This window comes from Mesoplodon mirus (genome assembly GCF_964341445.2).
Source record: "Mesoplodon mirus genome assembly, chromosome: 3".
NCBI lineage: Eukaryota > Metazoa > Chordata > Mammalia > Artiodactyla > Ziphiidae > Mesoplodon > Mesoplodon mirus.
This window is the reverse complement of record NC_138978.1, coordinates 179,485,370-179,507,383: the sequence shown is the minus strand read 5'-3', so window position 1 is coordinate 179,507,383 and position 22,014 is coordinate 179,485,370. Positions and strand designations below refer to the sequence as shown.

The following is a 22,014-nucleotide window of genomic DNA, read 5'->3' as shown; positions in this document are numbered from 1 at the left end:
TATGGAAAATGAACCCTGAAATAGTTCTATGTACAAAGTCCTACGTGAGACATGGGGCACCAGAGAAGAGAGTAACTGTTCCCTGGAGTATTTAAATTAAAAGATTGGTGTCAAAGATGACCAATGAGAGGGACATGAGCATATCTTATTCTACGTCCTGATTAGACTTCCTCTCAACTCCATAAAACTGGTAAAGTTTATAGTAGTGAGGTTATAATTCTCATACGCATTTTACCATAGTTTATTATAAATGTGTAATATATACATACATATATGTACATATATTCTTACACACACACACAAACACAAAGAGGGATTTATCTTCAAGAGAAGTCTTCAAACAACATGGTACCACCTCCTGCATTATGGTTGTGGTCAATGACTATATCCTGGCATGTAAACTTAAAGAGAGGTGCTATATGTAACTTAGTGCTTCATATCTGGTCTTATGGATTCCCAGTAACTACCTGCAACTATATGAAGGTGAAGTAATAGCATTAATTGGGCAACCCAAAATATGTCTATGATTTTATTTTATTTTATTTTATTTATTTATTTTTTTGCGGTACGTGGGCCTCTCACTGTTGTGGCCTCTCCCGTTGCGGAGCACAGGCTCCGGATGCACAGGCTCAGCGGCCATGGCTCACGGGCCCAGCTGCTCTGCGGCATGTGGGATCTTCCAGACCGGGGCACGAACCCGTGTCCCCTGCATCGGCAGGCGGACTCCCAACCACTGCGCCACCAGGGAAGCCCTCTATGATTTTATACTCAACTTATTCAGTCTCTCTAAGTTTGGAGTCCTGTAGTTGAGAGCTAAAATAGGTATGGATGTTGTCATCCCCAAAAAGGAAATCCCTGTGTACAAGGTTGCAATTATATGCCTTACTCCAATCGGAGCTGGATGTGTTTATCAGACTTCTTCTAACATATGCACTCCTACTAAGCCCTTCGGGGAGAGAAGTCTGAGACTTGGGTCTAGATTCTCACTCATTCTTATTCTCTCTCCCTCTCCAACTCTTACCCTCATTCTTCCTCTCTTTTTCTTCTCCTCAACAAACGTGCACTGAGTGCTAAAGATATGGCAGTGATAGAGACAGAGGGTTCTTGCCCTCACATGTGGATCTTAGATCCTAGTCAGGAAAAGCAGACAATAATAAGCCAACAAATAAACAAGATAACGTTCAGACCACAATTAGTGTACTGAAGGACACAGAGGGTGCTTGTGTACGTGGAATAGAGGGATAACTTCAGCTGAGGTGAACAGGGTAGGCCTCTCACACCTGAATTACTAGAAGACATTTGAGCCATGACCTGGATGAGAGGAAATGTCCACAAGTAGCTCTGGGGCAAGGGCTCTCCAAGAATTAGAGAACAAGCGAGAGCAACAACAAAGGCTCTGGGGCAGGAGCTTGTTCAAGGAATAGAATGGACTGTAGAGCTAAAGTCTGATAAGCAAGGGGGAAGTAGCAAAAGATCTGAAATCAGATCTTAGCCCTACAAGGATGTTAATGACTTGAGCATTCGCATAACTACTCTGAATCTCTGCTTCCCCAGTTCTAAAATCAGAATACCATTTCCTTCCCAGACTGTTGAGAAAATTAAATTAAATAACACAGTATATGACATTGCATGGGAACATTTGAAGTACCATAAAAGTATAAGTCTACATTATTATATGGTAATTTATTTCTCCATAGTTTTCCCTATCTGGCTGACTAGAATCCTATTATTTCAGATCTCACTAAGAAGGACTATTTTTAAAATTATAAGACTATCCTCTCTAAACTTGGTGCATGAATGCTCATTGTAAGCTATTCATTCAACTCAAGTATCAATTAATTCATCAGTCCCCAACCTTTTTGGCACCAGGGACCGGTTTCATGGAAGACAATTTTTCCACAGACTGGGGGTGAGGGAGGGGGGATGGTTCAGGTGGTAATGCGAGCGACGGGGAGCGACAGGGAGCAACGGGGAGTGACGGGGAGCGATGGGGAGTGATGGGGAGCGACAGGGAGCGACGGGGAGTGACGGGGAGCGATGGGGAGCGATGGGGAGCGGCGGGGAGTGACGGGGAGCGACGGGGAGCAACGGGGAGTGATGGGGAGCGACGGGGAGCGGCGGGGAGTGATGGGGAGCGACGGGGTGCGGCAGATGAAGCTTAGCTCGCTCACCGCCGGCCACTCACGTCCTGCTGTGAAGCCGGTTCCTCACAGGCCGCAGACCAATACTGGTCTGCGGCCCAGGGGTTGGGGACCCCTGAATTAATCACTTACACAGTATTATGCTAGATACTGAGAACAGGGAATGGGTGACAAAAAAAAAAGATCATGTATATCCATACCAGAAATGATCACATTTTAATAATAAAAAGGAAAAAATCAAACCTTAAAAATATGTACAAAACAACATCAATTAAAAAGTTGAAAATCATATTAGTCATTAAGAATGTCTTGAATTTGTATTATAATAAAAGAATTAAACAGTATTTTCTTTCCTTAGGTATCAATGCTTTGAAAAGGAAATGTTTGTTTTGCAGTAATAGCCTCTCCTTTATTTTGTATTTATAAGTATAGAGTATATCAGATATTTAATTTGTGTGAATAACTTTGGAAGAAAAATAACAGCTCCTTTCTCCCTTTCTGTAAATGTAGGATAGGTTTCCATTTTCACCAACTATGGAATAACAGGGATTCTAACGTCCTTTTAAAATAGGGTTCTAGGGGCTTCCCTGGTGGCTCAGTGGTTGAGAGTCCACCTGCCGATGCAGGGGACACGGGTTTGTGCCCCGGTCTGGGAAGATCCCACATGCCGCGGAGCGGCTAGGCCCATGAGCCATGGCCACTGAGCCTGCGCGTCCGGAGCCTGTGCTCCGCAACGGGAGAGGCCACAACAGTGAGAGGCCCGTGTACAGAAGAAAAAAAAAAAAATAGGGTTCTACATAAACTTTACATAGGATTTTTCTTCTGACGCTAATATTTATATTTTAGGAGGATTTAGAGAAGAGAGGAGCAAGTTTATAATTCCATGGAAGGTATTATCATGAGCATGGAGTCTACCACCACTGGGGACTAACTGGCTCATCCAGTAGAAATCACACACACAGTCCCCCCCCACTACTGGTAAGAACTCAGCACTCTCAGCCTGCTGTCATGGATCAGGCCCTGCAACCCTCCTGAAGCTGACACTCTAAAAATCTCACAGACACACACCCCAGATGTATTCTTCTTTTGTGGCTGACATTTTTCATTTTTGTGGTAGGCAAAAATGAGCAAATGCTTCCCATCTGAAAGGTTATTGTTTTAATTATGTGAGAAGTTTCCCTGAAGACATTCAACTTAAAAATCTGCCGAGTTCATACTATAGGCAAAGCGTTGAATGAGGCCCTGTGGCGAAAATACAGAGGTTATTCACAATCTTCTTGAGGACAGAAATAAATATAAGTGAGAAAAATACAGGGAAGACTACAATGGTGGCTACAAAAAGTGCTCCTAGAAAGGACATGAAGTAGAGTTTAATTATGGCTAGGAAAAGCACGGAAAGCTTTCAGAGAAAGGTGGGATTTCTTCGGGGCCTTCAAAGATGAATTAATGGAAGGGAACTTCACAGTTTATGGGGTCGTCACGGGGGGACAAGTTTGAGTAAGAAGTAGTCTGTTACTAAGGATTAACATAAGAAAGTCAAGTAACTAGTACTTTCAAGATCTTAGTTTTAGTATGAATTTCAGACAGGATTATATTTTTAAAACTTTGAAGGAACAATACATTAGCAAAATAAACCAACTAGGACTAACATGTTTAAAGACACAGTCATTCATTAATTTTCCTTTCCTTAACGTTCTTAGAAGAGGCAGAGGTCAGCTTGACTAAGGACACTTAATCTGAAATATAGTCAAACACCAATTTATAGAAAATGTTTAATTCTGATAAAATAATTAACTCATAACAAGTGCCTAGATTTTATAACTTCAAAATTAATTACAGAGCATATCCTACTGAGATACAATATACACATTTATGTTCCTTTTAGAGGCAACAGCAACTTAAAATCATCTAAAAAGATAATAAGTACCAGGAAGGGAGAAATCCAAATGAGAAGCATTATATAAATTCAAACTATAACAAAATGAATCCCAATAATACTCTTTCCTTTCCATTCTCACACCAAATCTTAAAAAAAATAAAATAAAATAAACAAACAAAGTAGAAGACTAATGCAGATTTTAGTCCAATCTTCCACTAAGATATGGGCCAATAACCTCTCAGGAGCTTGACCTGAAGAACCATGATATTTAGGATTGATGCCAATACTGCACCATTCCAAGTATTAATAACAGAGTGCAGTGGTAGGAATGCAGGCTTTGAGATCACTTAGAACCCTGGTCAAAATCCGGTTCTGGCATTTACAAGCTGTAAGATCACGGGCAAGTGTCAGTAAGCAAAATGCCGTTGAGACGATTTATCTGAGTGCTTGGCATACTGCTGCTACTCGAAAAAATGGCAACCACTGTTACCAACGAGCAAGTCTATGAGGCAACAGGAGGAATAACTGAGCGTGTCTATGGAAAGAGATAATAAATGTCTGAGTATAAGCGTTTACAAACTTTACAGTCATCCTACATACCTAACAGATTCTTAAGTTTTATTTGGAAACAAACTGAAAAGAAATGGAAAATAGTGACTAGGTAAGGATCCCAAATCCTAATTATTCTTATCATTTAAAATTGAATGTTATGATTTTCTTTAGAAACATTATATAACTCAGACATCCTAACTGCAGCTGAAATCTTTTTTTTAAAGCCATCAATGTGCTTTTCTTAAAATAATCTTATATATAGCCAGTTGCAAAAGACCATACATTATATGATTCCATTTATATGAAATGTTCAGAACAGGCAAATTTATAGAGACAAAAAGTAGATTAGTGGTTGCCTAGGGCTGGGAATTCGGGGAAGCTGGAGGGAAATGACTGAATGCTAACGGATAAAGGGTTTCTTTACGGGGTGATAAAAATGTCCTAAAATTGACTGTGGTGATATTCAATACTTGTGCCCTTGCTTATATTTCAAACATTTCCTCTAAGAGAACATTCATTTGAACCAGCAAAAAAGCTTCATCTAGCAGCAACCTAACCACCAAAATATTTGAAGGAATTGTTTACCTCAAAAAAACTTTCAGGAAGGAAAATGAGGACAACAAGGAAATATTTTATAGAGCAGACCAAACAGCTGGACTGCAGTTTTCAGTGACATGCAGTATAAATAGGCATCAATAACTATAACTTTATATTCTCCAGTAGACTCTACTGTAAATGTTTACCAAAGTAATTTAATTATAGTCTTATTAAAGGGATTAAAACAAAATAAAGGCTAAAACAGATAGATGAGGTATGACATAGAATTAAATAATTTTTCATATTCTATAATGAAAGTGAACCAAAGAATAATTACTATAAATATTACAGGAATTATAAAAGCACCAAAAAATTACATAGGACTAGATATTAACAGAAATGACTCAAATCAGCATCTCTGCTAAATAACCTTAATATCCATAATAGCCCAAATATTTTTCTAAAGGAGTATCACTAAAAAATATAAAACAAAACTTACTTGGTTCTAGCTTCTTCAGATCCTCCAGTTTAAATTCTTCTTGGGACTGTGTGGACTGAATTTAAAACATGCGTATTACATATTTTTATTACAAAGATTTCACTGCACCCTATGTCTTTTAAGTGGTTGACGACATATTCAAAAAGTAGCCAAAATAAATGAATCTATTTCTTGCTTTCAGAGTAAAAAAATAAAAAATTCCAAACTGGTTTTTGTTTTTGTGTTTTTTGGAACATTCAGGCTAAAAATAACAGAAAAAAAATTGAAGTCATATCTTTTATTTTTACAGTTTATATAATATGAACTAAATCTTTTAATATGAGTTTAACCCATGAATTCTTACTTTATAAAACCTTGCTGAGACAGTACTGCTTTTGGCATGAATGCTAATATTTTATCAGAATAGTTCACAATAATTTCTTTTCCTTATATTACAAAGTTGGAGGGGGGGAACCTATTTACCTGTAAAGCTGCACTTCGTAATTCCAAGCATGTTGCAATTTTGCCTATGGTTTTCTGTAGGAAAAAGAAAAAGCTATAAATACCAAATACATCATAACTGTTAGTTGTCCAAATCATCAAGTTAATTTTCATTGATAAGCGATCTATAATTTTAAAAAATAAGTTAAATTTTACTTCTTTTAGCATCTTGCAGGCTTTGGAGATGAGAAACAGGAGGTAAAGGGCTGGGATCAGGCAGAGAAGGTGAGTATATATTCGCTCCTGACCTAATGTGCCACAACCAATTTTAAATCAAGTTTGCTTTGATGATAGCTTTAGATATGATTTAAAGGGCAATGAAAAGGACTTCAAGCATCTTCCCTCCTAAGCTTTACCTTCTCTTCTTCTCCATAAAGTCTGATATTCACTAAAAGACTTAGAAACAAAAATATCTGAAAGTTAGCACAGTGGTATAATTTAATTTTGACTCAAATCCAATCTTGACTTGTTCAATTAAATATACCAACAATACTAAGCAGAATCAATACTTGTGATAAATGGTGGTAAATTTTACAGTCAGATCTGAGCTATAAAATGGATACAAGTGATAAGGCATAGTCCCTGTCTTTAATAAGCTCATGTTTCTATTATATAAGACACATTCAGAATCACTGTAACATAAAGCAGAGGCACTTGATTCTATAGGGCTTCAGCAAACTAAGTGGTAATATGTCCTGGAGAAACAGGACAAGAATCGGAATTAGGATTCAAGCCCCAGTGAGTGGGAGGATTTCTAAAACTAACGTACTAGGAAAACTATCATGGTTCAGTTGTCTGAAGTACCAAACTGAAGCAGCGGGAGATAGGTTTGAAATGTGAAATGCGTGTGTTGGGGGAGGGAGGTCATTATAAAGGGGACCTTCTAGGACCAGCTGCAGAATCTGTTATTACTTTAGCAATAAATCATATAGTTTCTGGACAGAAGAATGCCTATCAGATTTGCCCTTTAAGAAGACTGTTGTGATAACAGTATCCATAGGGTGAAGGAGAAAAGGGAAAAGACTAAAGGTAAGATCAACCACGTTATTTCAACTGTCTATGTAAACAGTAATCAGAACAAGAACATGAATGACTAGGGTTGAAATGAAAAGGAGGAGACCCATAGAACAAATACCTGCAAGAGCAGGCAGCAGCTGAATTATGCCCATCAAGCCTTTTAAATCCTTCCTAATAAAAAGGAATAAATCCTGACAAGAAAAGTATATATGTACAATATTTGCAATGCCTTCACAAAAAAAATATTCTGGAAAAAAAAAAGGATGTTTTTCTGTACATCCTGACGACCTGCAAAAGTTTAGTCAATTAGATTTGGTGGTTTTCTCTTTCATCAATTTTCTTTGCAAGATAAATGAGGAGCAAAGAGGAGTAACAAGTATTGTCCTGGTACCTGGCACCCAGGCTAGATGGCACTACACAATTATCATGTGGACCATAAACAGCTGGGATAGCAGTTCACAAAATAAAACACTAATTCTACAAATAACAAATGCTAGAGAGGATGTGGAGAAAAGGGAACCCTCCTACACTGTTGGTGGGAATGTAAATTGGTGCAGCCACTATGGAAAACAGTATGGAGGTTCCTTAAAAAACTAAAAATAGGGTTGCCATATGATCCAGCAATCCCACCCCTAGGCATATATCTGGAGAAAACTATAATTAGAAAAGATACATGCACCCCAATGTTCACAGCAGCACTATTCACAATAGCCAAGACATAGAAGCAAGGTAAATAAATGTCCATCAGCAGATGAATGGATAAAGAAGATGTGATATATATATATATATACACACACACACACAATGGAATACTACTCAGCCATAAAAAAGAATGAAATAATGCCATTTGCAGCAAAATGGATGGACCTAGAGATTATCATACCGAGTGAAGTAAGTCAGAAAGAGAAAGACAAACACCATATGATATCACTTACATGTGGAATCTAAAATATGACACAAATGAACTTATTTACGAAACAGAAACAGACTCATAGACATAGAAAACAAACTTATGGTTACCAAAGGTGAAAGGGGGAAGGATAAATTAGGAGCTGGGGATTAGCAGATACAAAGTACTATATGTAAGATAGATAAACAATAAGGTCCTACTGTATAGCACAGGGAACTATATTCAGTATCCTGTTATAAACCATAATGGGAAAGAATATGAAAAAGAATATGTATATATATCAATATGCATAACTGAATCACTTTCCTGTACACCAGAAGCTAACACAACATTGTAAATCAAGTATACTTCAATAAAAAATTTTTTTTAATTTAAAAATATATAAATAAATAAACCACGACTGAGCAAAAGACATGACTCTTGGTCAAGGAACAAGTAACAATATTTAACTATCTCCATAATCTTTAAAAATTTCTTTTAATCTTAATATAAGAGTGTAGAAAATGTCAAATTTTATTTTGAAATTTTACATTTAAATATTATATTTAATCTAATTGCTGCAAAAGGAATCAAGATACTCACAGATTTATTTACCCTCTTTTTTTTTTTTTTTAATTTTATTTTATTTTATTTTTTTGCTTTATAACAAATTTAATCAGTTATACATATACATATGTTTCCATATCCCCTCCCTTTTGCGTCTCCCTCCCACCCTCCCTATCCCACCCCTCCAGGCGGTCACAAAGTACCAAGCTTGGTACTTTATTTACCCTCTGAAAGAGCTGTTGTGAAGGAACCAGCAACAATCTTTTCTACATAAAATCTAATAACCTCAAATCATTGTTCATATATATCACTCAAATCTGACAAAACTAATAAACAATTTTAAATATAAATATAATTATATAGTAATAGTAATAGCTAACAACTATTGACCAGTTACTAAATGACAGACTCTGCTAAGTGATTTACACACATTAAGTCATTTAATCCTGACTACAGCCCTATGAGTTAGATACAACCATTTTATAGATGTGAAAGCAGAAGACAGGTTAAGCAACTTGCCCTGGACATCAGTGTATTCTATACAATGGCAATATATACAACAAAGTAACACACTTATTTTAATACCATTTGGCCATACTTTTTTTTTTTTTTTTTTTTTGTGGTACGCGGGCCTCTCACTGTTGTGGCCTCCCCCATTGCGGAGCACAGGCTCCGGACGCGCAGGCTCAGCGGCCATGGCTCACGGGCCCAGCCGCTCCGCGGCATATGGGATCTTCCTGGACCGGGGCACGAACCCGTGTCCCCTGCATCGGCAGGCGGACTCTCAACCACTGCGCCACCAGGGAAGCCCTTGGCCATACTTTTTATGTTCTTTAAAAAATGGTTTTGAAAAAGGGTTGTCTGTATTAAGGGACACGTACCAGTGAGTAAGTCTTTAAAAATACTAGTTAACTCCTTTTCCTTCTTTACTATACAATCCATTTGATGTGATGTTTTTAACATTTAAGGTAAAATGTTGTTTAACAACTATCAGTCCACTAATAATCTATTTTAAATTTAAATATTTCTTCAAGTTAAGCAGAAGCAACCATTTTTTACACAGAATCTACTGAACTATGGCAAAATACCAATAAGCATTATTCATAACTATTTTAAGGGACCACACCCAACATCAGTATTAAAAAAAAGGAGTGAAACACTATCATTTTCAGCTGTAGCAAAACATGCAGCATTTATTGATGTCAAAATCAAGTGCTTGCTACTGTAATTATTTCAACTTTCTTAGAAAGAAATGGTTCAGAAAAATTATTAAGAAGCACAAAGTCATATGTGTCAGAATATAAATATTCACTATTAACTAATACACATTAAGACTAAGCACTCAAAGTAAGTGAAGTTTAATTTTAGAAAGATTTAAATAATTAGCACTTCATTCAAATTAACTGCTTATACCTACTGTGGTATAGAAATGGAAAATGTTGTCATTTTCAGAATACTGGCTATTTTACTTTGTCACTTGCTAGGGAAATGGACAACTCAAAAAGAGCAGTGAAAGGAAAAGATGAAATAGAAATATACAAATAAAGAGCAAAAGTAATTTTGCTAAAACATATCAAGGAAAAATAGGTTGAAAAAATACACATTGTTAACGTAGTAGAGTCTCAATCCAGACTTAATTTTTTACATTTAGACAGCCAGTCGTCTACTCTTTAGATGGCGGGGGTGGGGAGGAAAGAAAGGAAGAGAGGGAGGAGGCAGTGGAAAGGGGGGACCTATAAAATGTAAAACAAGCATATAGTGCTGGAATTCTCATTACCACTAAATTTGATTCAAAACAGGGAAAAACTTTCTAAGCATCATGAGACAGGATGTTCTAGTCTGTCCAGAAACTTACATGAGAAAATCTACTACACCAAAGCAGGGAATTTAACGAATGAAAGCTTTTGGCAGCTATTTTTTGGCTACTCAACCCTGTTGTTATAATGACAAAACTATTAAGAAATGAAATGAAAGCTATGTCAACTGATCATGAGGGAAGATCAAATAAGAATTATAAACTTGCTTTTCTTTCCACCAGAAACCTTTGAGAATATTTTGAATAGAAAAGCCATATGAAGATTTTTTACCATCAACTAATAAACTTTAGAGGGATCAGTAGCTCTGCTTTAGAGTTCTTCAGATTTAAAATAAATATTGTGAAGATATTCTCTAAAAAAACAGGATTCCTCTAATCTTAAAATAATAATCATATACAAATAAATATCAATAACTTAAGATCTAACAGAGCATTTATTCATCAAATATTTTTGAAATCTTACTGTGAACTAACAGTAAAAACCTTCATAAAGAAAGCACTTTAGAAATATAGTGGTTTTTAAAAATCTTCTTTCAAAGTTCCACAAACTATTAAATGGTTGGCATAATTCTAAAACTTGTCACTGCTACAAAAACATTTAAAATAGTAAAAGCATAAAGAATATAATTCCAAATAGAAAACATATAGAACAATTTTGCTTAGAATAATGTAAGGAACATTCTCCATTTTCCTCTTTTAAGGAAAACACAATCGAATTTCTTCTCCTTTGGCTTACATGCCAGGTCTGGCATTCAATTAATTTTGCAGACCTAACAGTTGGTTTCAAAATCTCCCATAACATGTTCTTCAGACCCAATGAAATATTATAAACGGAGGAGGAGGGAGACTTTCAAAAGCCAACAAATTTAAGAAATACTCCATTACCTAAACTCTTTAAAAATCCAACATACACATTAGCATACTAAAAGCCCTGACAAGTCACAAACTCTGTTCATATAACATCTATTAATTTTTCAGAGTCAATGCTCTCCAGATAATGTCTGGGAAATCTTTGTTTTCTAATCATTTATTAACTTAGAGCCTCTAAGTTTTTCCTTATGTGACATTGAAATAAGGCCTATAATGTCAACATGAGGTTTCTGGCCCGTTGTGAATGTTTCACCTGTATTTTTAAAGAAAAATAAATTTGTAAATGCATACGACTTGCCTTATATTCATAATGTAGTACAGAGTGATTTGGGGGTCGGTCCTTCTGCAAGCCCAAGGAATAGAGAGGCAGGCACAACAACCTCTCTCTGTAGTCACTACTGGCAGCCTCATTTGCCTCCTAGGCAGGTTTATAAATAATAAATACCTCAGAAATCAGGCCTCGAGGAGGGGAGGAGGAACAGACTACCTCAAAGGTAGAGGTCATTTGAAGATTTAGGGATACCTTTCAAGATCATTTAGGGTTATCTAATCCCTCATTTCATACATAAGGAAATTAAGGCCCAGAGACAGAGACTGGATTCAAGACCAAGTCTTCCGACTCCAGATCTCAGGCTCATTCCTTTAGGTCATGGTGCCTCCTGGGCCTTGTGGAGGGTGAGATCTGTGTAAGCTGAAAAAAGACAGCAGCTGGGTGCCTACTAAGAACAGCTATAAATTAAAGATTAAATACACAGCACTGTCAAACACCCCAGCTTCATCCTTAGAAAGTTAAAGAAAATTAAGAAAAAGCTAATTTTTTCTTGTTAGTCTAATCATCAGCATACGACAAAGCTCATTTCTTGATGACATTTTTAAAAACTTTAGTATGTTTCAGGTCAAATCAGTTTATATTTAAGATCGTGTTGCTCATAGAACCTATACCTAAGCAACAGATGTTGGAGACAAGGCATATAAGTAACTCAAGGCAAACAGGTGATTAAAATATGGCTGTCATTAAACTTTTTAATTTCCTAAGCTTTCATTTTGTTTCCATAGTCATAACATACTTTGTTAGCTGTTAATTTACATACTCAGATATTTGAGATTGTTTCAAAACGTAGATGTTTAAACTCTCAGTTCTGTGATTCCAGCTGATCACTTCCTTAGCAATTCGTAGGCAGATTTCACTAATCTTAGAGGTGATAAAGCATATAGTCCTTCTTCCTTTCCATTTGCAAACCGGACAATTCCTCTGTGGTAATTATTTTCCAGAGCTAAAATCCTAAGTTTCCTAAATCTATTGTGGATATTAGCAATTATTAAGGAAAAAACAAAAATATACTTTTTTTTTTTTTGGCGGTATGTGGGCCTCTCACTGTTGTGGCCTTTCCCGTTGTGGAGCACAGGCTCCGGACACGCAGGCTCAGCGGCCAGGGCTCACGGGCCCAGCCGCTCCATGGCATGTGGGATCTTCCGGGACCGGGGCACGAACCCGTGTCCCCTGCATCGGCAGGCGGACTCTCAACCACTGCGCCACCAGGGAAGCCCCAAAAATATACTTTTAAATTTTAAAACTTCTATTACTTTTTAAAATACAAAATAAAGATACACTAGATGACACAGATCCAAAAACTTTTTTAGTTATTTTTTTTTTAATTTTATCTTATTTATTTTTTTTGTACAGCAGGTTCTTTTTTTTATTTTATTTATTTTTTTACACAGCAGGTTCTTACTAGTTACACATTTTATACATATTAGTGTATACATGTCAATCCCAATCTCCCAATTCGTCCCACCACCACTGCCCCTGCCACTTTCCCCCCTTGGTGTCCATACATTTGTTCTCTACATTTGTGTCTCTATTTCTGCCCTGCAAACCGGTTCAACAGACCCTAAATATTTTTAAAATGCAAACATACTAACTTGTGTAAGAAATATGACTGACCCTAATTTTTGGTGTTTTTTTCTTTTCAAAGACTTTTAAAGATGAATCAAATGAATACAGGCCTAAGGACTAAAACCAATTTGTTTAGGCTTACTTAAAGAGTGTGCAAAGAATCACTCCCACTCCCACTCCTTGTACAAAAAGAGAATAAAAGCAAATTAAGTCACCATAGTTTTTACAATGTCTTAAGAAATGAGAGGAAAACTGACATGAATTTTTTCATTATCTACGAGATTAAAATTTAACTTAACATTAGATACCTTGAGCCAGGAAAAATAAGAATCGTTTCCTCCCATTTCTTCTCACTGTTTTACAGTAAGGCTTCTTAAGATATCCCATTTTTCACAATCTCTAGCAGTACAGGGAATCAATTTGATACATTAAAATTTTAATTCAAGGAGAAAGAGCACCCTTGAAACATTTTGCAACTTTATGAATTTATTTTGTTGATGGATTCTTATGCCAAATTCTTGACTTGAACTAATTATTTTTCAGTGGTGGCTTTTTTGTTCTTTGTTTGTTTTGGTTTTTGTTTGTTTTCAGAGGAGGTGGAGAAGGAGTTAAGGAAGTTCTGAGTTAAGTAAGTACTGAGGTGGGATGCAATTACTCACAATCAAACTCCAGTCTCTGGTACCCCTTTCTCCCCAACCAAAGTGTGGATGGTCTCCACTAAAAGTCTAAATGGCTGAGTAAAGAAATTCATTAAGTGAGAAATTCATTACATGGTAAATCATGTATCTCTAAAGTAATTACTTAATGTTCAGCAAAGCATAATCAGTATCATTCTTTGTACTTAAGTATAACAGTTTTTGTTGTTTGTTTTTGCTTAATGGACTCAAAAGACAGAACCCTTTTCATTTGGAATGTGATGTATCTAGAGATTATTTTATGGTACCTTTTGTTCTTCTGTGAACTCAGAATTATTGTGTTGAGCTTGGGCCTCTTTTTGTAGATGTCTTGCTAATCTGTAAGAAGAAAGAAACATTCTTTAAAATTGAAGGAAAGCAAACTATTTCAAGTGAAACATGGTAAAATAATTTAATTCTTAAAACAGAGTAAAGTACAATAACACTTTTCTTCTGTTTTCAAAGTATAAATCTACATTATCTTTAGAATCTAACTCTTTATACAATGACAATGGAAATAAGATACTTTTCATACCATTTCACTGGGACAAATTTCAGCTCTAGACGTCTAGCAAAAACAGAATCATAGAGGTGGAAAGAATCTCAAATGACATCGAATTCAACTTTCTTTAGTATATCGAATTTCTTCTATAACAAGCCAAGAGCAGTTGTCCAGATTCGGCTTAAACACTTCCAGTGAGCACCAATTAATAGTACCAGCCAGAGGTAGTTTATCAGTCTATCATTAATTTGCTGATAAGATTAGTTCAAATTACAGCCATGACAAAGTGATGATACTCTATCAAATGATACTTTTGAACGTATTTTTCATGGCAAATAAAGAAAATCCTCTACCAATCAGACATGGAAATCACTGTTTGCCCAGTTATCATCATACTTAAAAACAGCAGCTACGCCTCGGATGAGTTTTCAAGGATGGATCTGTGTTACAAGTCTAAGCTCAACTCTTACAGCTAAACAATAAAAAGAAAAATAACTCAATTTAAAAATGAGTAAAAGGTTTGATTGAACAGACATTTCTCCAAAGAATATATAAAAATGGCCAATAAGTACATGAATATCATCTCATTAGTTATTAGGGACATACAAATTAAAACCCCAATGAGATACAACTTCACACTCACCAGGATGGGTATAATTTTTAAAAAGAGGGAGAAAAAGTACAATGGGTATTGGCAAGGATGTGGAAATTGGAACCCTACCACTGGACCTGATGGTAGGAATGTAAAATGGTGCAGTCACTGTGGAAAACAGTTTGGCAGTTCCTTAAAAAGTTAAGCATAGAGTTACCATATAACCCAGCAGTTTCAAAATCCTAGGTATATTCCCAAGAGAACAGAAAACATGTTCACACTCACAAAAACTGTACACGAATGATCACAGGAGCAGCATTATGCGTGATTAGCCAAAAACTGGAAATACCTAAAATGTCCATTAACTGATGAACGGATAAACAAAATGTGGCGCACACATTCAAAGGAAAGTTATTTGTCCATAAAGAGGAATGAAATACTGATACATGCTACAACATGAATGAACCTCAAAGACATTATGCTAAATGCAAGAAGCCAGATATAAAAGATCATATATTATATGATTCTATTTACATGAAATATCCAGAATAGGTAAATCCATAGAGATAGAAGGCAGATTAGTGGTTGCCAGGGGCTGGGGAAATGAGAGAATTGGAAGTGACCCATATCAGGTAAAGGGTTCCTTTTGAGAGTGATGGAAATGTTCTGCAATTAGATAGTGGTGACGGTGGCATAACATTGTGAATATACTAAACGCTAACAAATTGTACAACTTTACAGTGATAAATTTCATGTTACGTGATATTTATTTTAATTTTTAAAAACTTGCAGGGGGGAACAAAGAAAACAAAGAATTGAAAGCCTTTTTTTGGTGAGACATTTTGTAACTACAAAAGAATGTGAAACTATAATTCCCAAGCATACTATACTATCCTAGGTGGGGAATGGAAGAAAGGATACAAAGGGTAGCAAGTGCTAGATTTCCCACCAAGCCATTGCAAAAGACAGTTCACCAAGCTTCCAAAAAGTCTTAGATGGAAGTTCTAATCTATGCAATCATGTTTTTCAAGGTCAAGTGTAAAGTTCACTTGATGACCTCTATCTAATCTATGAAAGGTCTGCATCCTCCTTATCACAACGTGAGAAACTCCTACATAAAATCATAACGTTTGCCAGGATAGCTCCACCATGTTACTTAATCAAAGTGCTTCCATCCATTTATTTCTTTTCCCCCAAAACTGGAAACCCCAGAATATTTTTCCTAAAATGTCACTGATAGACCCACTCTGTGGACTTTATACAGGAGTAGGTACAATTAGAAATAGCCATAGCCATACTTGTCCCGTACTTGGTTTCCTTTCTAACTCTTGCTGGCCTCCCATCTACGCAGAGTTCTCTTCAGGAATCACAGTCTACGCTTAACAATGTCAACTACACATCCCTGAATTCAGGGAAGCTATAGTGTTGCACAGTTTCTTTATTTGACAAGTTCTGCACACAATATGCCAACAGTGACTGTAAACCTAAGCAGGTCACTGTCAGAAGAAAGGATATAGCTCTAAACTCCTGCTCAAATGCTAAGTCAGTAGACAATGATGTTAAATTCAAACAGAATCCTGTTTTAAAAAATTAGGCAACAGACTGGAGGAAATATTTGCAAATCATATATCCTATGTGATGAAGAACTGATATCCAGAAAATACAAAGAATCCTTCTAATTCAATAGGGAAAAGACAAACAACTAAATTTAAAAACAGACAAAAGGTATGAAGAGACACTTTACAAACAAGATTTACAGGGAAAATAAGCATCATAAGAAAAGACACTCAGTATCACTAGTCGTAAGAGAAAAGCAAATGAAAACCACAGTGAAGTACACTGCATAGCCACTAGAATGGCTATAATCAGAGACACACAATAACAAATGCTATCAATGTAGAGAAACAGGAACTGTCATATATTGTTGGTAGAAATGTAAAATGGTACACCCAGTTTGACCAACCAGTTTCCCTTTAAAAATTACACATAAATTTATCATAGGAGCCAGCAATTCCACTCCTACATCTCTACCCAAGAAGAACGAAAATATACGTGCACCCAGACTTACACGTGAATGTTCACAGCAGCGTTAATAACAGTCAAAAAGTAGAAACAACTCAAATGTCTACCAAGTACTGAATGGATACACAAAATGTGGTATATCCATACAATGCAGTACTACTCAGCAGTAACAAGGAACAAGGTACTGATACATACAACAACATGGATAACTTCAAACACATTATGCTAAATGAAAGAAGCCACATACAGATCACATATTATATGATTCAATTTACATGAAATGTCCAGAAAAAGTTTCATCTTTAGAGACAGAATATAGATTAACGGCTGCCTGGGGCTAGGGTGGGAACATGGAATGACTGCAAATGCGCATGAGGGATCTTTGTGGGGTGATGGAAATGTTCTAAAGTTTGATTGTAATGATGGCTGCACAACTTGGTAAATTTACTAAAAGTTCACTGAATTGTAAACGTAAAATGCTGAATTTCACTGTATATAAATTATACCTCAATAAAGTTATTTTAAAAAACTTTCTGTAAAACCTAGGCAAAAAAATTAATTTTCTAGGGCTTCCTTGGTGGCGCAGTGCTTAAGAATCTGCCTGCCAGTGCAGGGGACACGGGTTCGAGCACTGGTCTGGGAAGATCCCACATGCCGTGGAGCAACTAAGCCCGTGCGTCACAACTACAGAGCCTGCACTCTAGAGCCTGCAAGCCACAACTACTGAGCCCGCGTGCCACAATTACTGAAACCCGCGTGCCTAGAGCCCGTGCTCCTCAACAAGAGAAGCCACTGCAATGAGAAGCCTGCGCACTGCAACGAAGAGTAGCCCCCACTCGCTGCAACTACAGAAAGCCCGGGCGCAGCAACGAAGACCCAACACAGCCAAAAATAAATAAATGAATAAAATAAATTTTTTTTTAAAAAATTGATTTTCTAAGCCCATAAGTGATTGCACCATTTTGAGACAAAGTGAGACATAAATCTGTCCATTGAGGGAAAATCCACCTGCTCTGGGTATCAGATGAGCAGGTAAGAGTTGACATTCTATTAGTAAAGGTAAAAAACCTATCAAATATTTTTCTCTAGAGAATAACCTCAGTTTCCAAGGGTGCCTACAGGTAATACAGGACTGCTCTCAAGGGGAAGTTTTAAATATTCTTAAAGCACATAAACAAGTGACCCACAGAAACCCCACAGCAATCCATGACAGAAACTAGTGCTTCTCAAACTATTTAGAGTGAAGAACTAGTTTTTTACCCACAATCTGTTGCAGGCTAATACTTTTATAAAATAAAATAAAAACTATCATTAAGATGTCACACCACAATGAAATTCCTAAATTTTAAATCCCCATTTCTTTATTTATCTCGTTGCAGACCAGCAAGGACGTGGGACCACACCTTGAGAGGCACTGACACAAGGCATAGTAAGGATGGTTAACAGGGCTTATCCAACCTTCAAACTCACCCATTCATTTAACAAATATTTATTGAGCATCTGTGTGCCGGATTAATGCCTCAGGACTGATCCTGTGAAATAGCTGGTTCTAGGCAGCAGAGTCCATGCCACTCTACCCTAAGTAAGGGGGCAGGTACCCCCAGGTTGCTGAAAGAGGTGGCCTGCTAGAGGGAGTTGTTTTTAATTGATCATGTATATTTTGGAGAGCAATTTTAGTTTTGACATAATTTGTTTAAATCTTCCAACAGTACTGTGGCATCAACTCCTTAATGCTCCCACAGCATATTCCTGAATCAAGCCATTCACTAGAATACAACAACTACATAATATCTAAATAAATAATTACTTGATAACAGTCTAGTGCTACTCTGGACACTACGTATACAGTAGAGAACAAAATAGACAACCCCTCCTATACCCTGTTCTCAAAGAGCTTACATTCAAGTGGGGAGAGAGACAACCAACCAAATTAATACATAAAATATATTGTACTTCAGATGGTGATAAATACTGTAGAAAAAATTAAGCAGGATTGGGGGATGGATCTGCAAGACTGAGGTAGAGGGAGTGGGAGTGGACGGCATACTTAACTGGACAATTTTAAATAAGGTGGCCAGAGAGGGCCTCGCAGAGAGGATAATATTTGGACAAAGACCTGAAGGAGGTGATCAATCGGCCCAAGCAGATAAAGGGGGAAGAGTGTTCCAGAAAAAGTACAAAAGCCCTAAGGCAGAAGCATGCTTCAAGAAACAGCAAGGAGTGTGGTAGCACTTACTCTTTTCCTACTTCTGTAATAGCAATACCCATTTATTCTAAAATCCTCCAGCATTTCTCACAATGAAAAAATAAATAAATAAATAAAATCCTCCATTAGACTCAATATTTTGAGGATGGATATCAAATCTTATTCATTTCTATACGCCCAGCTCTCACTTGCTGAGTGATGAAACTGTTTAAGCTGTGATATTCTTACCTTACGATAAGTACAAACACGTCCACTCCCTCCCCCACAAGGTCCCCATCCCATGAATTCACTCCTGTGTGTTGCACAGCTGTAAAGACACAGCTGCCTCTATGGTCAGAAAGGCCAGTTCTCCCAGACTTCTCTTTCTTCTCTCTCAGTATCTAGTCAGTTACTAAATCCCATCCATTCTTTTTCACATCATTGAGTGGCCCCCAAATGGTCTCCTTTTCTCACAGATAATTCAAATTAAAAAGACAACTGGCCTTCATTTTTGAGTGTATTAATTTTAAATTCAACATCATTGTGTATGTAGCCTGTATGTTTACAAAATTTAAGCCAATCATCACACATTTCTATTCAAATTTGACACTGGTGGTTTTTATAGTAATTTTAGAATTACTCTGAATCATGAAGTTCAAGGCTAGTAACTGAGGTTCAACAATAGATTTGTTGCTGCCTATTACTCTCTTGCTGAGATATTTTTAGAAATTCCAGCTAAACAGCTTGCATATTCAATTTTCCTTTGTAATTTCAATTGGACATGGTATTCTTCACTTTCCATTGTGAGGTCTGCTGCTGAGTGCCAACAGCTGCGATGTCCCACCACCACAAGTGAGAGGCAGCTTTAGATTTCAGGCTACGCAAGTTTAGTTAACGCAGAATGAGTATACATGGGTGCTCACTATCTAACTGGCTACACTATGGAAGGATACATTCTCTGGGAACGAAGGAAATCTTCTAATTGTCCAATTCACTTATACAACGCATCTTTAATAAATGCCTTAAACACTACATAGTAGAGTAGACAGGATTTGGAACTGGGAAAAAAAAAAAAAATCCCAGACTTCAGCAGTATAGTTTTGTGACCCTAGGTAATCCGGTTAACCTGAGCTTCAGCGTCCTCATTTGCAAAATGAAAATAATAATATTCTCACCGAGCAGTTGCAAGAGTAAAGTGAAATCAAGTGAAGGTGCAAAACAAATGACAGTAGTCGTTACACATGGCAAAATGGCCCAAACCATGGTGGTTTTCAGGGCTTTTGAAAACTACAGGCAATTCAAAGTCAGTAAAATGAGATAGAAAACATCCACGCATTTAAATTATCTTAATGGTCAGATAAACACAAGTAACTATTGTAGAAAAAGAATACAGGATTTAGATCTTCCAAGCACTAATCGTGTATTCTTTCCAAAAGACGCTGGGGCGGGGGGAGGGGGGGTGGATTTTACTTACACATGGTTTCGAACAATAACTTGCTTTAAACCAAGAAGTAATTACTGGCAACAGTTTGCAAACAACAGCATTTCAGCAGGCAGTTCCTATTTTCAGTAAAATGTGCAAGAAACTATAAGCAAGGTTTAATATATACGCAAACCTTGTCTTTTAATTTTAAAAACACAGCTGAAGTTTTGGGAGGAAACCATAAAGGGAAAGAAATCGGACTTGGGTAGATCAAAGAACCGGGTGCTCACATGTACCCTGCGGCTATACATTATACACAGGAAAAGGAGGAGGGACCCAAGGAGGCGGTGGTGACTCCTGTGCGTGGTCTATTAATTCACATTTTGCTCTCTTCTGTTCACATCCTGCAGGGACTCCACCCAGAGCAACCGAGCGAGGGGGTGGGTGGGACTCACCCAGCCTAGCAAATAACAGTCCCAGAAACCGAAACGGATTCGAGGTGAATTGGGAAAACACGGCTCCCCAGAAAGAGGGGTGGAGAAGGGGCGCGAGAGGAGACCTTTCTTTGGGCTGAGGAGATACCTCCGGCCTCGCTGCCTCCTGGGGGCACCCCCTCCCCTCCCCTCCCCTCAATCGCCACCAGTTCCCTCCTGCCCTACACAGGGGAGGAGGAAGGCACCGTACACAGAGCGAGGCCCCTCATCCCGGGGACGTGGGCGGAGAACACACAAGTATTCCTCCGAGATTCTAAAAGAGAAACTGAGGGGCGGCAACCTGAGAGAGGCGGAGGAGAGGGGGAAAGGAAACTGACTGCAGAGAGGGGGACCCATGAGACGGTGGCAAGGAACTCAGTAGGTAGCCTGAATGGGCTGGCGCCCCAGGAAAGAAGGGCTACCTGTTGCACGGAACTGGCCCTGCTGAGGCGGAGAGCGAAAAACCCCAGAGACCGTACCTTGGTCTCCAGGGCCAGTGGGATCTCAGCTCTAGCGCCTGCGGGGCCCCACCCTGAGAAGCCTTGGCTGCAGATACAGTGATGAGAGACACCGACAGAAAGAAGCGGGAGGCGGCCGACTGGAGCCGGTCTGGCCCGCTCCCGCGGTTAGTCACTCACATCTGATACTCGTCTATCGCCTCCACCAGCTGGCCCCAAGAGTCGAAGTCGGCGCCTCTCCTAAAACTGGCGCCCCAGCGCTGCAGCAGACTTCGGGTCACCTCCGACATGGCCGGTCCCCACCCCGTCCCCTCCCGCCCCTACCCCAGCAAGGCCGGGCTCTAGGGCGCCATCCTCCCCGGGCCTGGCCCCGACATTAACAGGGCCAAGAGGAACCGCTACGGCCACCGCCACCACCCGCCAAGGAGCCGCCCAAGCCCATTTGCCGCCACAGCCAAACTTTGCGGCTCTGAAGCGGCCGCCCCGCCGAGGCTCCGCCCCCGAGGCCCCGCCTCGTGTTAGGTTGAGGCCGCCCCGCTCC

At 38.2% G+C, this 22,014-nt stretch overlaps 1 protein-coding gene across 2 annotated transcripts in view; it reads right to left on the bottom strand.

Moving 5' to 3' along the window:
* AIDA (axin interactor, dorsalization associated) overlaps nt 1-21,937 on the bottom strand; it is a 44,487-nt gene extending 22,550 nt beyond the window's left edge. Inside the window, exons 1-4 of one of the 2 annotated variants that reach the window (XM_082613796.1) lie at nt 21,654-21,937; nt 14,088-14,157; nt 6,071-6,124; nt 5,609-5,663 (exon numbers count right to left, since the gene is read on the bottom strand). In XM_082613796.1, coding sequence (XP_082469922.1) covers nt 5,609-5,663; nt 6,071-6,124; nt 14,088-14,157; nt 21,654-21,763 — 289 coding nt within the window. In that variant the 5' untranslated portion in view covers nt 21,764-21,937. The remainder of the gene's footprint in view (nt 1-5,608; nt 5,664-6,070; nt 6,125-14,087; nt 14,158-21,653) is intronic. The other variant, XM_082613795.1, reaches the window with a different exon arrangement.
* Between the last annotated feature and the right edge of the window lie 77 nt (nt 21,938-22,014).